The 19,866-nt window shown below is 43.7% G+C and overlaps 1 protein-coding gene across 7 annotated transcripts in view; it reads left to right on the top strand.

Annotated features, from left to right (window-relative positions):
- The window catches only part of npas2 (neuronal PAS domain protein 2), a 55,119-nt gene that overhangs the window by 13,751 nt on the left and 21,502 nt on the right, over nt 1–19,866 (top strand). For 5 of the 7 annotated variants that reach the window (XM_035527593.2, XM_081718793.1, XM_081718794.1 and 2 more), the window contains 8 exons: nt 7,120–7,465; nt 8,799–8,855; nt 9,534–9,733; nt 10,039–10,130; nt 15,222–15,311; nt 17,168–17,276; nt 17,916–18,029; nt 18,601–18,719. In XM_035527593.2, the coding sequence (XP_035383486.1) occupies nt 7,392–7,465; nt 8,799–8,855; nt 9,534–9,733; nt 10,039–10,130; nt 15,222–15,311; nt 17,168–17,276; nt 17,916–18,029; nt 18,601–18,719 (855 nt within the window). In that variant the 5' untranslated portion in view covers nt 7,120–7,391. Of the gene's footprint in view, nt 1–82; nt 1,037–7,119; nt 7,466–8,798; nt 8,856–8,875; nt 9,293–9,533; nt 9,734–10,038; nt 10,131–15,221; nt 15,312–17,167; nt 17,277–17,915; nt 18,030–18,600; nt 18,720–19,866 lie in introns of those variants that run through there. The other 2 variants (XM_035527594.2, XM_081718796.1) reach the window with 2 other exon arrangements.

Here is a 19,866-nt window from a genome sequence, read left to right as displayed (position 1 = left end):
ACCTTAAACCAATCAATGTCTGTTTTAGCACCCATGTTAGACATAATGTTCTGTGTTCCATACATGTTGGAGGATTTCTAGAGAAACAGGATGTTTCTGACAGAGGTCCTTCATCAGCTGTGCAAGCAAAGTGCTTTTGAATCTCATACTACAGCACACTGCACTTACTCACCTGGAATCTTCTTCAGTGTTGTGTGTGTGTGTGTGTAAATAAATAAATTATATATATATATATATCTGCAGCTGCACTGGTCTGTGTTGGGGATAGATATCCAGATGTGTTGTTTTCTCCTCTACTGATAGTTTGAGCTAAGTGACTACTCAGTGAAGTGCACTGAAGTTTCCTCATCTTGGGTTGGTTTCCTCGTGATGGTGTGAGCTTTACCCCAGACTGTAGACAGCTGCCTGAACGTGAGCCAGGCGTAGCCTGTGGACACATTTGAATTTGGATCCCCCCGCAACCACCATTAATATTTTTTATTTCCAAACGAAATTAAATTGTATAATATTTAAACTTTTAGTGCACTTTTGTGATGTTTCATTAATTCTTGAATAAGAGGCATCTGTATTTTATTGCTCTGTCATAAATAAGACTAAAACTATAGGGATGTGGTCCACACTGCCCCGTACACACCTCTCGCTTTCTGCATGCCCGGTGGAGACCGTAGTTAATGATGTTAGAGCTCCGCGCTACCGACTGACCTACTTTCGTAGCTCGCGATATTTCCACTCTCCTGCACCGCGCACCCATCGCGCCAAACCGGATCGCGCAGTTCGTGTGCTGATCGTTTTCCAAACCGTTCCGCTCCTACTTTCTCGTGTTGTGCGTTTGTGATCCACTGCACGAGGACAGACCGTGTCGTTTTCTGGTTTATGGTAGATTAGAGTTGATACTGTCAGTTCAAGGAGGAGCTGCATGTCCACTGAGATGCAAGGGACGGACCTGACCGCCAGCCAGAAGCCTCAGTAGGAGACATCAGAAACGGACTGGCACGGGCCAAACTGGAAGCAACCTCGCTTGTACGCCGGTTATAAGGTATACGCCAGTCCTGGCTTTCGCTTCCATGTTGAAATGTCACTCTAGTCAGAAGGGAGTTTCTCTCGTTATGAGTGATCTTGCTCATGAGTTTCCCGCAGCTGTGTTAGTGTGTGTTAGTTACTGCAGACTGTTTGGCTTTGTGCGTTGCCGTGTTTGGACACGAAGATATTAGCGCAGTTCTCCAAGTTCGTTATTTTACCAGCGATGTCCACTCAGTGCCACTCAGTCGGAGCAGCTCTGGCTCGGGTTTTCCCTGCTCGGTTGCACTTTGCTCACTTTATCAGACGCCGGTCTACGCTGGCCTCACGCGTCCTGCACAGCTGATCGGAAATCTGGGAGTGCACGCGATCTGGGTCACATCGCGAGCAGCTGTTCCGGATAGGCGAGAGCGTGGGCCTTTCGCTTATTGTGCTGCATGCGTCGTGGTTTCTCAACTTTCTGTAAATCCGAGAGTTTTGTAGGGTTTCGCGAGGGAGGTTCTTGAAGGTTTGTTGCAGACTGGGCTTCTGTACGTAGTCTGGGCTCGTGGCGCAATGCATTATGAACATTAGGCTGATAATCTCGTCCTCAAAGGTAAAACATCGTTTGAGGCTAAATGATTACTTGGGTGCATTTGTTTGCATTGTGGCAGAGTGTGTTGTGTGTCTGTACGTCTGTCTCTCAGTGTGTGTGGGCAGCCTCTAAGAGAGGGTGTAGGAGGGTCTGCCTCACTGAGGGATGTGGATGTGTTAGCTGCTCTGGAGAAAACCCCTGGCTGAACGGACCAAGATAATGTTTGGAAAAGTGTGAACCCCTCTTACTCTTCTTTCTTTCTTCCTTTCTTTTCTTGCTCTGTCTTTCTGATGGAGTGCTTTTTAGTTTCTCTTATTCTGGCTGTGGTATCAGTTGTTGGATTAAGACCCTTTGATGGATTAGCATAATAGATGGCTAATATGGAGATTTGAAGAGACTGGCTGGTTGGGAAACCAAGCGGTGTGGAGTGAATACCCCTGGAGGTGCCTTGTGTAGCCCAACATCTGGACACGAGTGATTCACAAGATGAATCATAATCAGTGAATCAGTTTACAAGTCAATAGAGTCATATAGAGTGACTCAGTACAGCCTTTTGGAAATAATCATATTGTCTGGCGTACAGAATGAAGTGTCAAACTCATTTTTTGTTGTGGGCATTTGGTAGTTTGACCTCTCTTCTCCATTCTCTCTCACTCTGTCTCCTCTTTCTCTTCTGTGTGTGTGTGTGTGTGTGTGTGTGTGTGTGTGTGTGGGGTGTGTGAGAGAGAGAGAGACTTCAGCAACACTGTAGCATTGGACTATAGATTATTTCTGACTTTAATCCAAAGATTTTAGATCATGCTTTTTTCTGTGTGATTGGGTTTCTTGCTATACAGATATAAGCTTAAAGCTGACAGCTGGGCAGAGAGAGAGAGATAGAGATGAGGGAGAGGTTTATCTTTGAGCTACCGGATGTTAGTATTGTACCAATCATTATTATGATGTAAAAACCCCAAAAGTCGTTATGCAATAACACCAATCTGTCTGCCATGTGAAGTAGTGTGTGTGTGTGTGTGTGTGTGTGTGCGTGTGTGTGTGTGTGCGTGTGCGTGTGCGTGTGTGTGTGCGTGTGCGTGTGCGTGTGTGTGTGCGTGTGTGTGTGCGTGTGTGTGTGCGTGTGTGTGTGTGTGCGTGTGTGTGCGTGTGTGTGTGTGTGTGCGTGTGTGTGTGTGTGTGTGCGTGTGTGTGTGTGCCGTGCTGGGGGAGGGGGTGTCTACCTGTCTGCTGTATGACAAAATCCTTTTTTATTAACTTCAGTTTCATGGCACTGAGCCAAACACAGCACTGTGTCCTAAATGAATGCCATCTGAAATTAGACCCATACGCCAGCTGAGAACCCCCAGCCTGGTTGTGTGTGAGGGAGAGAAAGAGACACACACTCACACACCTCTGTCTGAGTGCTGAAATCACACCCCTACACTGTGTCTGGTCATTAGAGATGCACCAAAAGTTGGACCAGCTAAAGAGAGGAAAAAGGCCTAATATTTTAAAAAGAAAATTAATTAACTAAAGTAAAAATAATTAAAAAAAACTTGAATAGTATAGCAAGTGATTTATTTGCTATAAAGATTAAAATGGTGATTAAAGGCATTGGCAGCTTCTGTGTCCAGGTCAGTGCAGTGATAACAAAATAATTCTGCTATTCCAGCAGTGTTGACAGTCCTGATGTATTAAAGATTCACTAGACACGGTTGGGTCCAGTGCTGCGAACAGTGGAGCATCGCTGATGGCTCAACACAGATGACCTATGAAAGTTCCCTCCTGCAGCTAAAGAATGGGGCCAGAATTGGATCCATTTTCATGATTTCTTTACCTGCTGTAATTGAGATGTAATTTACCATGTATTAGTAAACACTGAGAAGCCATGGCAAGATTAAAGTCTGACATATTTTGACCCAAAGTATTTGTGATTTGAATCGTGAATGTTATGGTTCATCAAGACCCCACATTACACTGATGTGAAAGGTCTGTGATTGGTTAGGATACAGCACCCGATCAGAAAATTAGGATCATTTGCATATCACGACTTCTGTTTTGCAAAGGTCAATTTTGTGTCATGACAGTATTGGAGTGTGTAGCTTTTCCAGCACTTTTATACTCATGTCAGCAGTGGAAATGAGTGACAAAAAGGCATTTAACTGACATGTTTATACATTTGACCTGAAACGTGATCAGATCTTAAGGTAATCCACAAACTAGGTAAAAAGAACATAACTAAACATATGACACAAAATCATTGTAGCGTTTACATTTATTGATCAAATATTCAATATTACATTTCTTTGTAATAAAAATGTGTGACCCTTCAGTATAAGTTAATTAGTTAAGTGTTCCTTAAGGGGAAGTGAAGTCAGGATGGAGATCTGGTGTGAGTTTAGCAGGTCCTTCCTTCTGTGTCTTACCTGTCAAAGTCTGGTCTTCATCAGCATATGGAAGTGAAAAGAAGGGTTCATCAGAATGGAAAAGGTTACAGAACGGTTTTGACAGAGTTTGGCCACCAAAGGACTGTTTGTCCAGTAAATATCTAAACGGCAACTTATCTTACAGGAGGTCACAAAGCACTGTGAAGATGTACAGCCAAGTCTGGCACTGAGTAATGTTGATGCTCATGAGTGCACCATTAGGCCAACACCAAACATGAGTGGTGTGCATGGCTGTGCAGGAAGGAAAAAATAGTGTGTTCAGGAATCTTGCACTACCGTTGGTGTTTTATGATGATGACTGAATGATGTCACAAACATGATACACGTTCATGCTTTTGATTGGTCAGTGTTGCTGTTATACTGAACGATGTCACAAACATACACCTTCATGCTTTTAATTGGTCAATGCATCTTTCACTCTGCAGCACAGGTTGCTAATGTTACTAGTCCTAGGAAATATTTCAGGTTGAGACGGTTTTACAGAGGAGGGTATAATTACTAATGCAGTTGATACAGTTTTATGGAGGAGGGTATTGTTGCTAACACAGTTGTAGCTTCCTTGGTTGAACAATGACAAGGTTGATTTCTGCCCCGGTGTGTGTGTGTGTGTGCGTGCATGCCCATTGATTGGGGGAGAGTGTTCAAATGCTCACTCCATGAGCTCTACTGTTATTTAATAGTTGAGCTCTACTGTTATTTAATAGTTGAGCTATACTATTATTTACTGGTTGAGACCTGCACACTCCCACACAAGACCCACACACAGTCACTCAGGCCATTTTTGTCTGTCTGGACACTGTTTTTGCTCTCTCACACACACACAGAGAGCACATTTAGCTCAGATGGAACAAAAGCTCAATCAGGTCTAAAGAGAGTGTGTGTATAAAGGTGCTGATAGTGTATATTTCTGCAGTATTAATCTCTGCAGTGTACAGTGCTGATCTCTAGAGCCCTCGTCTCTGCAGTTCTGCAGTGCTGATCTCTGGATCTCCGCTGTTCTGTGCCTTTGGCTATATGTGTTGTTTGGTGAAACTATAACAGTGTTGGCTGTGTTTGGGTGTGGTGGAGTGGAGGCTGTGTTTGGGTTATTAAACCAGGTACCATTATTAATGCTGATCAGCTTAATTATCATAATATTGATATAGTAGGTACATCTAGTCACTCGGCTTTGTGTGTGTGCGCACGTGTGTGTGTGTGTGTGTGTGTGTGTGTGTGTGTGGTTCTACCGAATTAATGTTGCATACCCCATACTCCCCAATTCTCGGGAGTGACCATAATGTACTTCTCATTCTAACTGCGTGCGTGTTTGTGTGTGTGCGTGCGTGAACTGGTGTGGTTTGGGTTTGTGTGAGTGTGTGCGTATATGTGATCTTGTCAGTATATTGAATAAAACCAGAGGTTCTGATCACAGCAGGGGTTTCTCTGTTTCTAAAGGTTACAAGACCACACACCCACACACACCAATGTTTTGTCCTCTTGTGTATTTGTGGTCCTCATTCCCTCCCTGCTGGGCTGTTTGTGCTAGCAGGCCGTTTCTAGGTCACTCACCAGCCCAGCAGTGTTGGGCTTCATCAGCAGGTGTGAGTTAAACACAAGCTGTAGCGTGTGTGTAAGATGTTTCCCACGGCTGGTGTTGACTATTGATCAGCTGTGTGTCTGGAGGTGATGTCACAGTGTCACTGTGCGAGATCACTAAACACGTCTGTCACTCACACAAATGTTGTTCTAGATGGAGAATTAGACGAACTTCCAGAGTTCTGTGGTGTGAAAGAATTGTATGAGGAACCTAGAACTGCAGAAATGCTGATTCTAAACTGCTCACACTTATGCTGAGATCAGTGTGTGTGCTGTGTGTGTATGATGTAGCCTTTGTCTTCATTCAGCTGTTCAGTGAGACAGAATTGAGAGGCTCTGTCCTGCTGCCCAGATACACAGCCATCACCATTGCAATTACCACTACCAACACCATTACAATCACACTACCACTACCAACACCATTACAGTCACCACTACCACTACCAACACCATTACAACCACACTACCACTACCAACACCCTTACAATCACCTCTACCAACACCCTTACAATCACCTCTACCAACACCCTTACAATCACCACTACCAACACCCTTACAATCACCACTACCAACACCCTTACAATCACCACTACCAACACCCTTACAATCACCACTACCAACACCCTTACAATCACCACTACCAACACCCTTACAATCACACTACCACTACCATTACAATCACACTACCAACACCCTTACAATCACCACTACCAACACCCTTACAATCACCACTACCACTACCAACACCATTACAATCACACTACCACTACCAACACCATTACAATCACCTCTACCACTACCAACACCCTTACAATCACCACTACCAACACCATTACAATCACCTCTACCACTACCAACACCCTTACAATCACCACTACCACTACCAACACCCTTACAATCACCACTACCACTACCAACACCATTACAGTCACCACTACCACTACCAACACCCTTACAATCACCACTACCAACACCATTACAATCACCACTACCACTACCAACACCCTTACAATCACCACTACCAACACCATTACAATCACCTCTACCACTACCAACACCCTTACAATCACCACTACCACTACCAACGGCATTACCACTACCGCTACCAGCGCCACTACCAACACCATTACCACTACCAACGACATTACAATTACCACTACCAACACAATTACCAACACCATTACTATAACCATTACGCTGACCTGACACCCCTCTCCCCCCCACACACACACGTTACTAATGCACCACACACACACACACACACACACACACACACACACACACACACACACACACGTGTGTTACTAACACAACTTCACTCTCACTCTGGAGCATTTCTGAAGCTTTTCCCTGTTTGGTCCGGATGTTTCTGTATGTTTTGTCTTATGACTACTATTATGTTTGTTTTTTTTGTTTGTTTGGTTTTTTTTTTTGTTAAATTTGAAATAGAAGTAAAACCAGGTAAAGGAATAACTTGCTATATAATAACAATATTTTTTATTATTATTAATAATGTTCTTTCTTGCTCAGGTTCTGCTGGTTCTGCGACTAACCCTTTATGGAAGTACGAAGGAGATTCATAGTGACATTATCGCTTCCATGCTAGCAGTCAACTGGATGGCGAGCGTACTGCTGTGTGACAGAAGATAGTAGTGACGTCCGGCTGCTGGCCATCGGAGACTCGTGCTAACAGCTAACGGCTAGGTGCTGAGAGGAGCTCCGCTCGGAGGCGGGGCTAGCGTGCAGAGTGCTGAGGGCAGCCAATCACGAATGGGACACGGCAGGCGTTCTGTGCTGTCTGGATGGGAGAGGGAGTGAGGATGGACAACCGTGCTGAGTTTGGCAGCCTGTGTCTTACCAGTCAGCGGGAATGGGAGTAAGTATATGGCACGCTAGTGTAGCTATACGAATACAGCTTTACAAATGAAGCTATGCTAATAGAGCTGTGCTTATTCACCATGATGCCATTATGCAAATGCGGATATGCTAATGTTATGCTAATCATCCTACACTAATGCATATACAGTGTGTATATATACAGAGATGGGAGAACCTTACAGAAGGGCATTTCACCAGTCAGATGTTCATACTTGAGTGAGAAGGTGGAATCTCAGAGGTGGAGTGGCCCACCAACACTCAGGCCTTCAGCAGTATGACCCTGAGGTCTGAGGAAATTAATATTGTACTATAGGTCTATAGTTCACTGACAAGTGTGTGGAGGAAATCGGGCGCAATGAATCATCTCATTAATACCGCAAGGAACCGTCTCATTAATATCACAATTAATCTCGTTAGTACCACAGTTAATCATTTCATTATGACCAGCCCTACAGTCTAGCGTGGTGAGGATGTTTGTCCGGCCCGGGTCTGGACCTGAAATATGGCTCTGACTGAGCTTCACTAACCCGACAGGTCGGAAGAGAAAGGTCTGTGTATGTGTTCGCAATGCTAAGGTCCTGAGATTGATTCCCAATAGAAGACATATAAGGCTTGATATTTGTGGACTACAGCTAACCACAGCACAGGTGTGTGTGAGGGCGTGGCAGAAATAAGGTACGAGACCACGGTGCAGGTATGTGTGGGCGTGGCAGAAATAAGATACGAGACCACGGCGCAGGTGTGTGTGGGCGTGGCAGACATGGTTGTCAGGAACTAGAGAGTCAACCTCTTAATACTGAGGAGATGAAACACATCATTAACGCCACTCTTCCTGTGGTCATCAGAGAACAATAAAATACAATAATTATTATTAACCAGCAACAATTATAGGTACTGTGAATTTTAAATGCCACACTCCTTGCTGTGATGCTGCACCCACCTTGTCGCAGGCACGTCTATTTCTGTCCTTCTAATGAACAAATAGTGACAAACTGAAATTAGTATGAAATTTGTCAACTGCTGCGTTAGGTGGCTTTAATACCCCAGCCACAACTTTAGCACTCATAATGTCACACTGATGAATGACTGAATACATGTCTCTTTAAGAATATTTGAATATATAAAAGTCTAAGAATGTTTGCCAAAGGCTGAGCGAGTCTGTGCAGACAGTGAGACTGTGCCAGTCTGTATGTTAAGGCTTGTGTCCTCGTTAACCAGGAAAAAGAGGAACCTCTTCATTAGAACATAAAAGTATGCTGTCCTTTATTTTCTGTATGAGCTGACCCAAATGAACCAGACAATGAAAATATCCTTTTATTGATATTTTTCAGCACCAGCAGCTGTGTGGATGATCTGATGGATGAAGATGACAAGGATAGGGCTAAAAGGTGGGTGTGTTCGTGTGTACATGTGTAAGGTATGTTATGCCTGGTGGGCATTGATGGGCAGGGCCTCCCAGCCTGCGCTTTGGGCTTAGTTCTGAAACTCTCATTCATTAAAAGATTTCACACGTTCACAAGCTTTTCTCACCTGTCTCTCTCACTCCCCTCTCCCTCTTCATCCTCATCTTCTTCATGCTTTCTTTCTCTTTTTTTCTCAACACAAAAACCCTGAATGCACAAAGCACCAGCAATTGGCATGAAAAGCCAGAGACTCTTAAAGCAAGAGCAAAGGGATGAAGGAAAGAAAGGGAGGGTTGTGACAGAATGGAGTAGATGTACAGGGAGATGGTCAGAGTACGCAGTGTGTGCAGCCCCTCACGGGAAATGACTAGAACACGGGCCCACTCACAGCTCGCACACTTTACAGCTGCGTACCTTGGAAGGTCAGTGTGGTTTCCAATGTGAGTGTGTCAATTTCAATTGTGTTGGTCTGTTTTGTGTGTGTGTGTGTGTGATTGATATTGGTTAAAGTGTACCATGTAGGTCATAAGCTGATTCTTTTCATCAACCTGTCAGCGTTGTCTTCAGCACCATATACAACCTGTGTCAGTGTTCTCTACTGTACAGTAATGCAGCCCAACTGCTGGAAAACACTTCGACTCACTCACACTTGGCTGTGTGCAGAGCGTCCCGCAATAAGTCGGAGAAGAAGAGGCGGGACCAGTTCAATGTGCTCATCAAAGAGCTCTGCGCCATGCTGCAGAGCCATGGACTCCCCCGCAGAATGGACAAGTCCACTATGCTGCAGAGCCATGGACTCCCCCGCAGAATGGACAAGTCCACCATCCTCCAGAGGACTATCGACTTCCTGCAAAAGCAGAAAGGTGAGAGGGCAAAGGGCACAGGTCCTAGCGTTTTGTGAGCTGGGGGGGGGGGGGGGGGTTGTTTTTGAGTGTGACACTTTTTGTTGGTTGTAGATTTAAAACTCTGTGCACACAACTCTCAATTTCTCAGTCCAGATAATTCCACATTTCATATACAGTGTTTGTTTTCCTAGTTGTTGGAATTCCTAATCTATAGAATGAATAATCAGTCATCATTCTCCCATGTGAATGACATATTTAGGAACAAGTCCAAGGCTTTTGCAGTCAATGTTGTTCTCACTTTGCGAGTCATTGATGTTTTTCAGAGATAACATCGCAGACAGAACTGTGTGAGGTTCGGCAGGATTGGAAACCATCGTTTCTCAGCAATGAGGAATTCACCCAGTTAATGCTGGAGGTAAAATTTCTGTCTGACAGTTCTGGGAGGAAGTGCTTCTGTATCTATGAGGAATTTCAGGTTCTGTGCAACTAGAATTCCATGGTTTATACATCTGTCTCCCCATTGGAATAACGGACTCTAAAAGAATCATTTGGGAATGCACAGTTCTCTAACTGGTATATTTAGTAGGATTACCACACTTAAGTACTACTGACTATCCAATGGGAATACTGTAATGGGAATGCTTGAAAGATCTTATATTGTAGGCTTGTATGACAGCACAGTCTATTTATTTGAATGGGACACAGGGACTACAATAAAATTAACCTCTGTGTAAATAATCTAGGTTTCCATAGTAGTTAGCTATACCAGTTTCTTAGAGCTTGTGAGTAGCTAATGTTATCTATACTACCTACTTGCTTTCAGTCTCAACATCAACACAAAGTAAATTTAAAGCATATAGCTTTTAGGCATACAAGTGAATGTCCGAGCCTGCATCGCAAGATACTTCAGTTTGACAAGATGTCTTGTCAAATGACAATCGTTTCTACTTCAGTGGTGAAGAAGCTAGCATTAGCTTGAAAGAGAGAGTTAGCAGTAGAGTACATGGTTACTCCTATAGCCAGCACACATTTTGTTTTAGTAACTGTATTCAAAATTGCATTTCCTAAGTGCAGTATCCAACAGGAATGTTAACTCCCAGTATACTCAGCAGGTACTAGCAGGCTTTGAATGTGTGATTAGGCAGTGCTTCTGTCTATCACAGAGGAGGAAGTACATGGTGTAAACACTTACAGGATCAGAGATGGCCCTGGACACGCAGGCAGAAAATAAGAGGACCCAGGGGTCAGAAGGGGAACCCATCGTCTTCTGGCAAACTAACAAATCAAAATGAATAAATGTGTTTTTTAATAAGAATGCTGAATTAGGAAATTACCACTGAAATACACAGCATTGGACAAAGAAGCATAATAAATCATTACCCAGAGGTATTTAGAGCCAGTAAGTAGTGGAGGTGGTTATGGTTGATTCACTAGAGTCTCCATGACACCCAGCTGTAAAACAGCCCCTCAGGAACAGCTGGAGGGGAAGTGGTGCATGCAGGTGTCTCCAGGGTCCCACTGGGAGAGATGAGCAGGAGCTTCAGGGTTGAGCTCATGTGGGCATCAGAGTGAACACGAGGGGCAGTTGTTCATATATGGAGGATTCCAGGTGAATAACTGCAGTGTAATGCAGTAAGAGATATAGAGATACACTATAATTCCAAAAGTATTCACTCACCCATCCAAATAATTGAATTCAGATGTTCCAATCACTTCCATGGCCACAGGTGTATAAAACCAAGCACCTAAGCATGCAAACGGCTTCTACAGACATTTGTGAAAGAATCGGTCACTCTCAGGAGCTCAGTGAATACCAGCATGGTACCGTGATAGAATGCCACCTGTGCAACAAGTGCAGTCGTGAAATTTCCTCGCTACTAAATATTCCAGTCAACTGTCTGGTATTATAACAAAGCGGAAGTGATTGGGAATGACAGCAACTTGGCCAGGAAGTGGCCATGTAAAATGACAGAGCAGGGTCAGTGGATGCTGAGGTGCATAGTGCGCAGAGGTTGCCAACTTTCTGCGGAGTCAATTGCTGCAGACCTCCAAACTTCATGTGGCCTTCGGATTAGCTCAAAAACAGTGCATAGAGATCTTCATGGAATGGGTTTCTATGGCTGAGCAACTGCATCCAAGCCTTACATCACCAAGCACAATGCGTGGATGCAGTGGTGTAAAGCACGCCGCCGCTGGACTCTAGAGCAGTGGAGACGTGTTCTCTGAAGTAACGAATCATGCTTTTCCTTCTGGCAATCTGATGGATGAGTCGGGGTTTGGCGGTTGCCAGAAGAACGGTACTTGTCTGACTGCATTGTGCAAAGTGTAACGTTTGGTGGAGGGGGGATTATGGTGTGGTGGTGTTTTTCAGGTGTTGGTCAGCCCCTTAGTTCCAGTGAAAGGAACTGTTAATGCTTCATCATATCAAGAGATTTTGGACAATTTTATGCTCCCAACTTTGTGGGAACAATTTGGGTATGGCCCTTCCTGTTCCAACATGACTGTGCACCCATGCACAAAGCAAGGTCCATAAAGATGAGTGATGAGTGAGTTTGATGAGTGGATGAGTGAGTTTGGTGTGGAAGGACTTGACTAGCCTGCACAGAGTCCTGACCTCAACCTGGTAGAACACCTTTGGGATGAATTAGAGCGTAGACTACGAGCCAGGCCTTCTCGTTCAACATCAGTGTCCGACCTCACAAATGCGCTTCTGGAAGAATGGTCACAAATTCCCATAAACACACTCCTAAACCTTGTGGAAAGCCTTCCCAGAAGAGCTGAAGCTGTTATAGCTGCAAAAGGTGGGTTGACATCATATTAAACCCTATGGATTAAGACTGGGATGTCACTCAATTTCATATGCTTGTGAAGGCAGATGAGCAAATATTTTTGGCAATATAGTGTATTCAAAACTGCAATGAAGCACTCAAGGACGTTTTAGACAGAAATCCTTCAGAAGTCCATCAGCTGTTCAAGCAAAGTGCTTCTGAATTAGTAGTAGGAGGAGGAGCCAGTTTCTATATGAAAAAGTAGATGTTTAAATCAGAACATTCATTTCATGGGGTTGTAAAGTTCCAGGATTTCAGATCAGTTATTTTTCTTTGAGTTTCCTCATATCAGTGCTATCATAGCAACTACTGGCAGTGCAAACAGTCATTATGCAATGTCCAGTGCCACTGGAAATGACAAATCTTTAATTCTGATAGTCCGATTGTCTTCAATAAAATGATCACAAGCCTTCTGTTGGTTTCCCAAGTGTACGACGAATACAGTGCCGCATAGATTCCGGGAGAAGCGGCTATAATTGATAAAACGGAGAGAAAGAAGGTAGCACAGGGCGTGAGGACTCAGACACCAACACCCTCTACTCCACTATGAACATAGGCGTGAGGACTCAGACACCAACACCCTCTACTCTACTATGAACATAGGTGTGAGGACTCAGAGACACCAACACCCTCTACTCCACTATGAACATAGGTGTGAGGACTCAGAGACACCAACACCCTCTACTCCACTATGAACATAGGCGTGAGGACTCAGAGACACCAACACCTTCTACTCCACTATGAACATAGGCGTGAGGACTCAGACACCAACACCCTCTACTCCACTATGAACATAGGCGTGAGGACTCAGACACCAACACCCTCTACTCCACTATGAACATAGGTGTGAGGACTCAGAGACACCAACACCCTCTACTCCACTATGAACATAGGCGTGAGGACTCAGAGACACCAACACCTTCTACTCCACTATGAACATAGGCGTGAGGACTCAGACACCAACACCCTCTACTCCACTATGAACATAGGCGTGAGGACTCAGACACCAACACCCTCTACTCCACTATGAACATAGGCGTGAGGACTCAGACACCAACACCCTCTACTCCACTATGAACATAGGCGTGAGGACTCGGGGGGGTAACGAGGGAGGGGTGATGTGCGACACACTTGCGAAGTGCCGACGCGCTGGATGGTATGTGAATGGAACTAATGAGTGATGCCATAAGGAACGTTACTAAGAATATAATGAATAATAGATTTAATAACAGAAACGTGCAAACAAAAGCAGAACAAAGGACAGACAGAACAACAGGATAAGAAGGTGAGTAAGAGAACCGGGAAAAAGAGGCGTACACTTAGGGAAGACTAACGGAGAACAACAATGATAAATATAGAGATGAGCATAAGGACTTGCACAAACGGGAATAACACAGAACCGGGCTATGTAAGATAAACAAACTATATTTATGACGAAGATGCAGGTAACAGAACTAAACAAGGAAAGCAACATGCAGCAAAGGTAACTAAACACGGAGAACAAACGAGATCTATCTAGAAACACAATGATTGAAAACTGACCAGAAACCATGAGACATTCTGACAAAAACAATAACCGACAAACAAGATGCGTAGGGACGGGGTTTTTATAAGACTACAATCAGAGAAAAACTTAGAACAACTGGAGACTAAGGGGAGGAGACAGGGAACCATGGAGACTGATGTAAACCCGGAAGTAACTAGGTTGCCCGGGAAATGGGGAACTCTCCGGTCTGTGGACGTGACGCAGAGACACCAACACCCCACACTCCACCATCAACACAGGTGTGAGGTCTCAGAGAGACACCAGCACTTTATCTTACAGATAAAGATTCCACTGTTATTAGTAATGGAGAAGGATTAACAGCTAAGCATGATGTACTCAAAAACAAACCAGAAGCTCATGGTCTGCCATAGTGAAGTACTGATACTGGCTTTGGTTCCATCTGCAAAATATCTTCAGACAATGTAGTGTATATAGTCTCTGAATATAGGAAAACATGAGTATAGTGAGTATATACATGAGTATAGGATTGATTTCAAAATTGTATCTGAATATGAATTAAAAAATGAACATCTAGAGACATGATAGTCTAGAATGTCAAAGCAGAAAAATGCTCAGTCCAAATAATTACACAAACAGTAACAATGTTACATAGCATAACACACAACCCCTGATATAGTCACTAATGCACACATGCACAACCACTAACACACAATGTAAGATGAGAACCCAGTGAAGTTCCCTGTATAAGAGACAAATACTATAAATCTAATGTAACTATGTACATGAATCAAGAGTACAGTACAATGAATCAGTTTGATTCCTGAACGGCGGTGGCTTTGATATGACTTAGGCAGGACTAAGCATGATTTGGACAGGAATCAAAGAACAAATTGCAGAGAACGAATTGCAGAGCCAAATGTGTGATCGACCCACACAGCTATCAGCCAACACTAGCTCACGTTCCTGGTTTTCTGTTGCCAGTATGAACACACATACCACCACATTGAGTTACGAGTTTGTGTTGAAATATAACGGCTGTGGGAGAATTACTGCTGGACTTTGCCAGGCCCAGTCACCTCAGTAACAGTGCAAAAATAGAACAATTGCTTTTGTGAACAACAATTATACATGTTTCTGATAGTTAGAAATTTCTTTTTGTTTGTGTGCACAGGCTCTGGATGGTTTCCTGATTGTGCTTACTACAGATGGGAACATCATCTACGTGTCCGACAGTGTTTCATCTCTCATTGGCCATTTGCCAGTAAGTGAAGTGCGGGATCTAGCTTCAAGGGTTGGGGTTAGGGCTAGGGTTAACCTTAATCCCAACCCTAATCCAGTAAATGAAGTGGTAGAGATCTATCTTCAAGACACTGGACACTTCAAAGGCATCACACATGCTGCTATACGATATAAATTCAACTCTGACACATATTCTGCAGCCTGTATCAGACGGGTCTGGGGCGGTCCTGTATCGGACTGGTCTGAGGCCGTCTGTATTGGATGGGTCTGGGGTGGTCTGTATGGTGGTCTGCATCAGACTGGTCTGGGCCGGTTGGTATCGGACGGGTCTGAGGCAGTCTGTAACAGACGGCTCTGTAACATGAATTTTTCTCTGCAGGTCTTTTTGAAACCTGTTGACCAATGCTGATAAGACTTCAGAAATGAAGGTCTTGGAGAATGATTCATGTTTTAGATGGGCGTTTGGCTCCTATCTGGTGGTGACTAAGATATAATTACTCACGTTCGTTGAGATGTAGGGAAAGTGTACCCCACACACCATATTTTCTGTGGGAGTTGGTTCAAGTGTTTCTGATGTTTTCTTTTTTCTGATTTTTAGATGTTCTGAGATTTTTTTGTTAGGCTGCATAGTGTTACTCATGTTTCTTGAGATGTGTAGCAGACTGTATTTAGTGGATACAATCCAAATATAAACAGCTTGATTTGTTCTAAACAAAAGATAAGAACAAGAAAAAAAAATGTTGTTATGCACTTAGTTTGAGTCATGCTCTCCGGTCAGATGGGTAAACTGCTTGGGCTGATCTCTCGGACTCTTCTACTCCGAGTGAGACGTGTGGAAGGTTTGTGTGCGGGCATCACGTCATACTAACGTGACCTGAATTCACGTCACTGTAAAACAAGCACCTGGGTCACATGATCAACAGAGGCATGTCCACGTTGTGGTGTCTCTCTCTGGAGTTACTCAGGACAACCATCTTCATGTCTTATAATCCACAGGTGTTATATAAATGAGCGTGTAATCGTGTGTGTGTGTGTGTGTGTGTGTGTGTGTGTGTGTGTGTGTGTGTGTGAAATTTGTTGTGATCAATTTTGGTGAATTCAGAAAAGCTCTTTTTTGAGAAAGACGAGGGCGACAGTGGTGAGGAAAAACTCCCTAGAGCATGAGGAAGAAACCTTGAGAGGAACCAAGACTCAAAGAGGGGCCCCATCCTTCTCTGGCTCACAATGGTCACTACAATAAAAATGGTTTTACGAGAAAAATAAATTAAAAACTTTCTAGAGATCCTAGTCTTGTCCCGATGGTGTGCATGTGTCCGAGACCCATCCCACAGAGATGTAGTTGGCTGGGGTGGAGGTATGATGGGCTACAGCAGGGGGGCATCGGGGCGGTGGAGAAGCCATGGCAGCTGATATGGGTTGAGGCTCAGTAACATCATGACATCAGGAGTAGGTGTATGCACCTCAGCAGAAAGAGAGAATAGATTATTAGGCATGTCAAAGTATGAAGATGTATAAATTAGGGAAATATAATGTGTAATGATGGACTCTAGCAGATCTAGCTCTAGCAGCATAGCTAAAAAGAAAGAGCCAGAAGGAACCACAAGCATGAGGGCACCCTGGAACATCAGGACTCTGCCACTTTCAGTCAACAAACTAGAGTTACAAAAGAGAGGTGAAGTGACAGCATCATAACATCCCAGTTTACCAGAACTCAATGCCCATTTACCACCAGCTCTACACCTTTAAGATGTAGTAAATAAAATGCCTGACTTTACAGAGGTTTTTAGCCTTAAATACTGAGACTGTGTCTGAGTCTCGAACATTTACAGGAAGGTTATTCCACAAACCAACCGTAACATTGAGGTTTCTGTGTTCCAGTCAGACATGGTGGACCAGAACATCCTGAACTTCTTACCTGAGCGTGAGCACGCAGAGGTTTACAGCCTGCTCTTGAGTGAGCCCATGACCACTGACCATCTGGACAGCAGTGAGTGCGCGCACACACACACACACACACACACACACACACACACACACACACACACATATACATATTCTCTCTCACACTCATCTACATACACTCTCAACAGCACAGTCTCTGTCTGTATTCTGGTCTAGGGTAACGTTCCCCTCTAATAACTTAAACGGGTACACTGGTCATTCTGAGTCTCATTAAGATGGGTTCACTATTATGCACTATGTTGACAAATGTTTAGTCTCATTTAACTCTAAAATGTTTTTACTCTCATTAAAGCCTCACTGCTGGATGATTTATTATTCTGATAAAAAGGATGAATAACTGAAGTCCTGCACGTGCACATACACACACACAAACAAACACACACGCTGCTTAGCTTGGTGCTGTGAATTATGCTGGCCTCTGATTTATTCTGGTTTATGCTACACTTCATTTCAGGGCTAGTTACCCCTGGATTATGCCTGGAATAGTAACATTTTACAGTCAATCAGGGTTAATCCCTCAGCCCTGAACCATGTCACAACCACAACACGCGTAACACAGATGCACTATACCTGCTTGCTTATATATATGTGTGTGTGTGTGTGTGTGTGTGTGTGTGTGTGTGTGTGTGTGCGCGTGTTCATCTGTCCGTCCTCTCTCTCTCAGATGACACACATGTTGAATTCTGCTGTCATGTAGTGAGAGGAAACATTGATTCAAAGGATCTGCCCACTTACGAGTATGTCAGGTTCATCGGAGATTTCCGATTTCATAACAATGGTGTGTACCCGTCCCATCCTGCTTCTGACATCCGCGAGACAGACAGGCGTGTCGTCTGGTCTTATTTGAAAAAAGGAAAGTCTTTTACACTGGTCTTATTGGTAAAGAAGGTTGGGGTTACTGTTCAGGGTTATAAGGATAGGGTTAGGGTTAGAGTTACTGTTGGGGTTATAGGGTTAGGGTTAAAGAGTTACTTATAAGGTTATATGTTTAGGGATGTAGGTTTATAGGGTTAGGGTTAGAGACTTCCTGTTAGGGTTATAGGGTTGGGGTTGTAGGGTTATAGGGTTAGTTACTGTTAGGGTTACTGTTGGGGTTAAAGGGTTACTCTTAGGGTTATGGGGTTAGGGTTAATGTTAGGGTTAGAGGGTTAGGGTTGTAGGGTTACTCTTAGGGTTAGAGGGTAATAGATGGATGTCCACATCTCTTGTCATACTGACTGTAGTATTTCTTGACCTTCAGAAGGTGTAGAAATGTGTGCGCATAAGTGCATTTATCTTTTTGGATAAAAGCGTAAGCTAAATGCAAAAATGTCATCTAAAGTGTGTGTGTGTCTGCGTGTGTGTTGCAGGGCCTACATCCTCATGTAATGACTATGATCTGGTATTTCCACGATCACTCCACCCCTCTATGGAGGAGCAGGTGTGTTTGGTAGCTACAGTCAGACTAGTCACTCCACAGTTCCTTAAGGTGAGAACGCACGCACACACACACGCGTGCGCGCGCACACACAAACACAGAGCCAGATTCAAACAGCCCTGCTGTTGTAGCCACCATCTGCTCTACACTTACATCACCTGTGTTTATATCAGTGTGTGTATCTGGTTATGGTTTATATCTCTGTGTGTGTGTGTATCTGGTTATGGTGTATATCTCTGTGTGTGTGTGTGTATCTGGTTATGGTGTATATCGGTGTTTGTGTGTGTGTGTGTGTGTGTGTGTGTGTGTGTGTGTATCTGGTTATGGTTTATATCTCTGTGTGTGTGTGTGTATCTGGTTATGGTTTATATCTCTGTGTGTGTGTGTATCTGGTTATGGTGTATATCGGTGTTTGTGTGTGTGTGTGTGTGTGTGTGTGTGTGTGTGTGTGTATCTGGTTATGGTTTATATCGGTGTGTGTGTGTATCTGGTTATGGTTTATATCGGTGTGTGTGTGTATCTGGTTATGGTTTATATCGGTGTGTGTGTATCTGGTTATGGTTTATATCTCTGTGTGTGTGTGTGTATCTGGTTATGGTTTATATCTCTGTGTGTGTGTGTGTATCTGGTTATGGTTTATCTCTGTGTGTGTGTGTGTATCTGGTTATGGTTTATCTCTGTGTGTGTGTGTGTATCTGGTTATGGTGTATATCTCTGTGTGTGTGTGTATCTGGTTATGGTGTATATCTCTGTGTGTGTGTGTATCTGGTTATGGTGTATATCTCTGTGTGTGTGTGTGTATCTGGTTATGGTGTATATCTGTGTGTGTGTGTGTGTATCTGGTTATGGTGTATATCTCTGTGTGTGTGTGTGTGTGTGTGTGTGTGTGTATCTGGTTATGGTGTATATCTGTGTGTGTGTGTATCTGGTTATGGTTTATATCTGTGTGTGTGTGTATCTGGTTATGGTTTATATCTGTGTGTGTGTGTGTGTGTATCTGGTTATGGTTTATATCTGTGTGTGTGTGTGTATCTGGTTATGGTGTATATCGGTGTGTGTGTGTGTGTGTATCTGGTTATGGTGTATATCGGTGTGTGTGTGTGTATTGGTTATGGTTTATATCTCTGTGTGTGTGTATCTGGTTATGGTGTATATCGGTGTGTGTGTGTATCTGGTTATGGTGTGTGTGTGTGTATCT

The sequence above is a fragment of the Electrophorus electricus genome, chromosome 8 (genome assembly GCF_041902795.1).
Source record: "Electrophorus electricus isolate QZ-2024a chromosome 8, ASM4190279v1, whole genome shotgun sequence".
NCBI lineage: Eukaryota > Metazoa > Chordata > Actinopteri > Gymnotiformes > Gymnotidae > Electrophorus > Electrophorus electricus.
The sequence above is the reverse complement of the archived record's forward strand: the minus strand, read 5'-3'. Positions and strand labels throughout refer to the sequence as shown.